Here is a 6000-nt window from a genome sequence, read left to right as displayed (position 1 = left end):
GCCAGAAAGAACCACCTAGAAAGATTAGCAGGAACCCCTGGGATAAGAAACATGAAAAACTATACCAACCAATATATGTCATAATCAAATTGCTCAATATCAGTGACAAGAGAAACTCTTAAAAACAGCAAGAGTAAAAACACATACCAGATATAGAAGAACATATTATTAACAGGCTAAAGAGAATAATCTTATATTATTAATAACTATAATATAATAATAAATTATATCATTAATAATTATACATAATTTTATCCCTTGTTGTGGAAAAAGCATTTGATAAAATTCAACAACCATTCATGATAAAAACTCTTAGAAAACTAGGAATAGAGAGGAGTTTCATTGACTTGATAAAGAACATCTACAAAAAACCCTACAGCTAACATATTTACTAATGAAAGACTGAATGCTTTCCCCCTAAGGCTGGGAACAAGACAAGGATGTCTGCTCTCACTGTTCTCATCCAGCATGGTGCTGGAAGTTCTAGCCAGTGTAATAAGCAATGAAAAGGAAATACAAGGACTTCATTTGGAAAGGAACAAATAAATTGCTTCCAATTTGCAAGTGACATTTTCTTTGTAGAAAATCCCAAGGAATTTACAGAAAACCTCCTAGAATTAGTAACTGACCTAAACAAGATCATAATATAAGACACCCACACAAAAAACAACTGTATTTCAATAAGCTAGCAATGTACACAGGGAAACTGTATTTAATAATACAGTACCATTTATAATTCCTCAAAAAATACTCAGGTACAAATCTAACAAAACATGTACAGAACTTGTGTGTTAAATGCTACAAAAAAATAATGAAAGAAACTACAGAAGACCTAAATAAGTGGAGTAATATATCATGTTCATGAATTGGAAGATTCAATATGGAAAGGATGTCAATTCTCTCTAAATTGTTATACAAATTTAACACACTTCCTTTCAAAATTCCAGCAAGATTTCTTGGGTGGATATAGATTAGTGTATTTTAAAATTTATATGGAAAGGAAAGGAACTAAAATAGCTAATACAATTTTGAAAAGGAGAATAAATTAGGAAGAATTAACTGTACCTGACTGCAAGAATTACATAACTATAGTAATTAACGTTATGTGGACAGACACAGAGATCAATGGAACAGAACAGATAAACAAGAAACAGACACACAAGCAACAGACAACTGATTTTTGATAAACGTACAAAAATAATTCAATGGAGGAAGGATAGTTTTTTCACCAAACAGTGCTGGGCAACTTGGTATCTATAGGCAAAAACATAAAATGAATGTCAACCTAAATCTCACACCTTATACAAAAATTAACTCACAATAGCTCACTAACACCAAAAGCATAATCCATGAAAGAAAAAGTCAGTAAACTGGACTTCATTAAAATTTAGAACTTTTGCATAAAAGGACCTAAGAAGTTGCAAAGACAAGCTACAGACAGTGAAAAAATATTTGAAAACTATATAACTAACAAAAGACTCACATCTAGAAGATATTAAAAGAAACTTTCAAAACTCAACAGTTAATGTAAACAAAAAAGAAAATCCAATTTGATCATGGGCAAAAGACATGAAGAAACATCTACCAAATAGGATATAGAGATGGCAAATAAGCTTATGAAAATAGGCTCAAAATCACTAGCCATTAGGGAATGCACATTTTGACCACAACGAGATTTCATTATATACCTATTAGAACAGCTAAAATAAAAAAAAATAGTGAAACTACAAAATGCTGATGAGGATGCAGAGAATATTTATCTCTCCTGCCTTGCTGGCAGGAATATAAGATGGCACAGCTACTCTGGAAAAGGCTGGTAGTTTCTTAAACATACACTTATTATACAACCCAGGAATCACTCTCTTGGGTATTTATCCCAGAGAGAAAAAAAATTACGTCTAGACAAAAATCTATACAAGAGTGTTCAAGGCAGCTTTATTCGTAATAGCCAAAAAAACTGTGTTTTAATTGGAGAACAGTTTAACAAACTATAATACTGAATACATTCATGTCATGGCATACTACTCGGCAATAAAAAGAAGTAAACTATTGATGGTTGCAACAATTTGGATGGAGTGAAAAAAGTCAATCTCAAAATGTCACATACTGTATAGTTCTACTTCTATAACATTCTCACAATGTCCAGTTATAGAGATGGAGTACAAATCAGTGGTTGTTATGGGTTAGATGGTGACAGAGGAAGGGATGGATATGACTATAGGCAGCACAATGGGCATCTTTGTGGTGATGGAACAGTTCTGCATATTGATTGTAGTGGTGGATACATGAATCCACGCAGCCATGTGAAAAAATGGCATATAACTATACACACACATTGTACCAATGTCAGTTTCCTGGTTTTGACATTATACTATAGTTACGTAAGATGTAACCATTGGGCGCAGGGTACATGGGGCTCCTCTGTACTACCTTTAACACTTCCTGTGAGCTTGTAATTATTTCAAAATTTAAAAAAGTTTATAAAAATTATATGCTATAAACCCTAAAGTAATCATTAAAATAAAAGTACAAAGTATCATAACTAAGAAGCCAGCAAAAGAACACATAATCCAAGAAAAAAAGGGGGAGTAGAAAGAGAGGAATAAGGGAGCAAAGAAGAAGAGATGGAATATACAGAAAATAAACAGTTAAGATGGTAGCTTGAAATCCAAACATGCCAACAATCACATTAAAATGTTCTAAATAATCAATTAAAAAGCAGGGATGACCATACTGGATAGAAAAGGAAGGCCTAACTGTGTTCTGCCTGATGGCATTGCTCTTTACAGATAAAGACACAAATAGGTTAAAAGAGAAGTATGGAAAAAGATGCTAGTCTAAAGGGAGCTGGAAGGACTATATCAATATCACACAATGAGTATATCAGAGCAAAAAAATCTATCACGGATAGAGATGATCATTTCATAAAGAAGAAGAGGCCAGTTCATCAGGGGAACATAATAGTCCTACATGTTGACGCATCTAATAATGGAGCCTCATAGTACATGAAGCGAAAACTGAGGGAATGGCAAAGTGAAACAAATTCAGTTATACTTGGAACTTTCAATATTCCCCTCTCAATAATTTATAAAACAAGCAGGCAGAAAATCAGCAAGGATATAGTAGATTTAAACAAGGATATCAACCAACTTGATCTGACTGGTATGTAGAGAACACTCCACCCAACACTAGCATCATACATATTTTTCTAAAGTGCACACAAAACATTTACCAAGATAGACCATCTTCTGGGCTATAAAACAAGTCACAATAAATTTAAAAGGTTTCAAGCCATACAAAGTATGCTCTCTTGACCCACAATGGAATTAACTTAGAAATCAATAGCAAAGATCTCTAGAAAATTCCCAATATACTGAAACAAAATAACATAATTTTAAGTAACCCAAGGGTTAAAGAAGAAATCAAAAGGGAATTTAGAAAGATTTGACCTGAATGAAAATGAAAACACAAAATATAAAAGATCGTGGGATGTTACTAATATAATACTTGCGGGAAGATTTATAGCACTAAAGGAGTGTATTAGTTGAAGAAAATATAAGAGAAAATCTTAGTGACCTAGGATTTCTTAAGATTGCTTAAATATGACATCAAAAGCACAAAGTATAAATGAAAAAAAATGAATAAACTGGACGTCATCAAATTAAAAACTTCTGCTCTTTTGAATTACACTGTAAAGAAAATAAGGCAAGCCACAGACTAAGAAAAAAAAAAAGGTAAAACATCTGGCTAACAAAGGATTTCTATCCAGCATATATAAACAGCTCTTACAATGCAAGCTCTTACAATGCCCTAATAAAAAATGGGCAAAAGATCTGAATAGAGATATCATCAGAATTTATACAGATCACAAATAAGCATATAGAAATTGCTTAACATCATTAGGTTAGGAAAATGCAGATTAAAACCACAAAGTGTTACCACTGTATACCCACTAGAATGGATAAAACTGAAAAGACTGGCCATACTGAGTGCTGACAAGGATCTGAAGAGCAACCGAAACCCTAGGAGTGGAGCAGAGCAGCAATTTGGTCTCAGAGAAAGGGAGCTCCACTGGGACCAGAAGGTCTGGATTCTAGTTTTTACTCTTGAGGCTTTGGGAAAGTTTTCAATCCTTCTAACCCTATTATAAAATACCAGTAACAACTACTCAGTCTACTTCATCAAGCTCTTGTGATGGTCAGGTGAGGTAACGGGAAACTACTCTATAAATGTGGGGTACTAATGTTATTCTGTCAAAAACTACACGAGCATGAATATCTCTGGAAAGGCAATTTAAAGAAAGTGATAACAAAGATAAAATAATATCATGTTAAAACTTTTCCTGGTTTCTCATTGCCTTTATTTAAGCTACTTTAATTACTTTCTAATATTTCAATATTTACTTACTTACAAGGCCTTCAAATATTTATAAAAATGTATCTGCCAAATAATACACAGACGTTTGCCTAAATTAACGTTAACCATTAATAAGATTATACTACTCTCTATGGTGCTAAGCATTTCAATAACTAATAAGTCAGTAAACTGCTGATATTTTTAATACTTTGATTATTGTTTATCAAATTAGAATTTGGCAGTAAAAATCACTTTTTATAAAGACATTACTTATATATTAACAAATCAATCTTGACTCATTCAGTCTGGTAGCTTTGTAAGAATCCATGACTTCAGTTTTTCTAGCTCAGCTTTGCTTAACTCATGGTAAACACCTGGGAAACTATGAAACTTTGTCCTCACTCCTAGAGATTTTAACACTGAGTTTGTCTCTTCACCCCAAGAATGAAGAACTAACTCATCTGCGGTACCATGACACTGAAATAATTCAGGGAGGACACCATCACTTTTCTGAAGAGCCTAGAGAAGAGAACATAAAAATGGAGAAGTTTAAGAAATTCATTTAAGAACATTATTCTTAGAAATCAGAGGGGGCAGAAAAACTCCAATTTAACCAAAGCTTCAATATTTAAAGGGGAAAAAGAGGCAGTGGTAGAGCTCTCTGAGGTATATATTGATGGGCCAGGACCAGGAGCGTAGCTGGTTGCTGGCACCACTGGAGCTGCAGTTGTACGTGATCTGAATTTACTCTGTAGAGGACTGTCTCAAAAGTGGTCAAAGCATTTCCCGAAGAAACCTTGTGTCTTGGGAAGACAAACCTCTTCACATGGAGTGGAAAGAGGGAGGAACACAGAGCTTAGGTACAATCAAGGAAAAAAAAGCATTCTTGTTTTCATTTCCATACCTACTGGTTCTACTTCTTGTAATGAGGCTGCAGCACTATAATATGCCATACTCATAAGTCAGGATATTGCTGAAAAATAGGTATCAGCCATGTAACTGATTCTTTGGTGTGATTATGTTCATGACATAATAAGCAAACCTAGTTGTAATCATCTATATTTTTAATATGTATGCAGGATACATATATAGCATACACATATTTTTTATCCTTTTCTCTTTGACACTTTGCTTAACAATAATCTCTGTACAAGGCACTTCCTAAACATGAATGACCAGCTGGAATTTATCAATATAAGTAATTTGAATTCCCAGGAATGCTCTGTGAATCAATTGTTATTGTGTAATTATCAATGTTGTTTTAGTTTCAATGTGTGAATGTCTCATTTTTTTTTTCTGTTTTGTTTTTAAAATCTGGAACTTACCTGGTAAACAGCAGATGTCTTATTCAGAAAACTAGAAAGAGCAAATACTCCTGCCACATCTTGATGATTTCTGTATGCTAAATGCATTGCCATGCACCCTCCCATAGAAAATCCTCCTAAAAGAAGCAAAAATTCACTTATCAGAAAAAGCAGAATATATGTACGATAATTTAGAACAAGATATAGCTATGCCAATCTTCCATAAATATTTGGAGATCTAAAAGAGATACAATGCTAAAGAGAAATTTAGCCTACTTTAGATCTCATGGAAAAAAACCTGCTATGAGTAAATAACACTGTTCTATCTATGCCATCACTG

General features: G+C 33.5%; 1 protein-coding gene across 1 annotated transcript in view; it reads right to left on the bottom strand.

Moving 5' to 3' along the window:
• Positions 1 to 380: 380 nt before the first annotated feature.
• LYPLAL1 (lysophospholipase like 1) overlaps positions 381 to 6000 on the bottom strand; it is a 33542-nt gene continuing 27922 nt past the window's right edge. Inside the window, exons 4-5 of the mRNA XM_029230990.1 lie at positions 5682 to 5797; positions 381 to 4875 (exon numbers count right to left, since the gene is read on the bottom strand). Coding sequence (XP_029086823.1) covers positions 4657 to 4875; positions 5682 to 5797 — 335 coding nt within the window. The 3' untranslated portion in view covers positions 381 to 4656. The remainder of the gene's footprint in view (positions 4876 to 5681; positions 5798 to 6000) is intronic.

This window comes from Monodon monoceros, unplaced genomic scaffold (assembly GCF_005190385.1).
Source record: "Monodon monoceros isolate NGI ecotype Baffin Bay Population unplaced genomic scaffold, NGI_Narwhal_1 Super_Scaffold_18, whole genome shotgun sequence".
Lineage (NCBI taxonomy): Eukaryota > Metazoa > Chordata > Mammalia > Artiodactyla > Monodontidae > Monodon > Monodon monoceros.
This window is presented reverse-complemented; position numbering and strand designations above follow the sequence as displayed.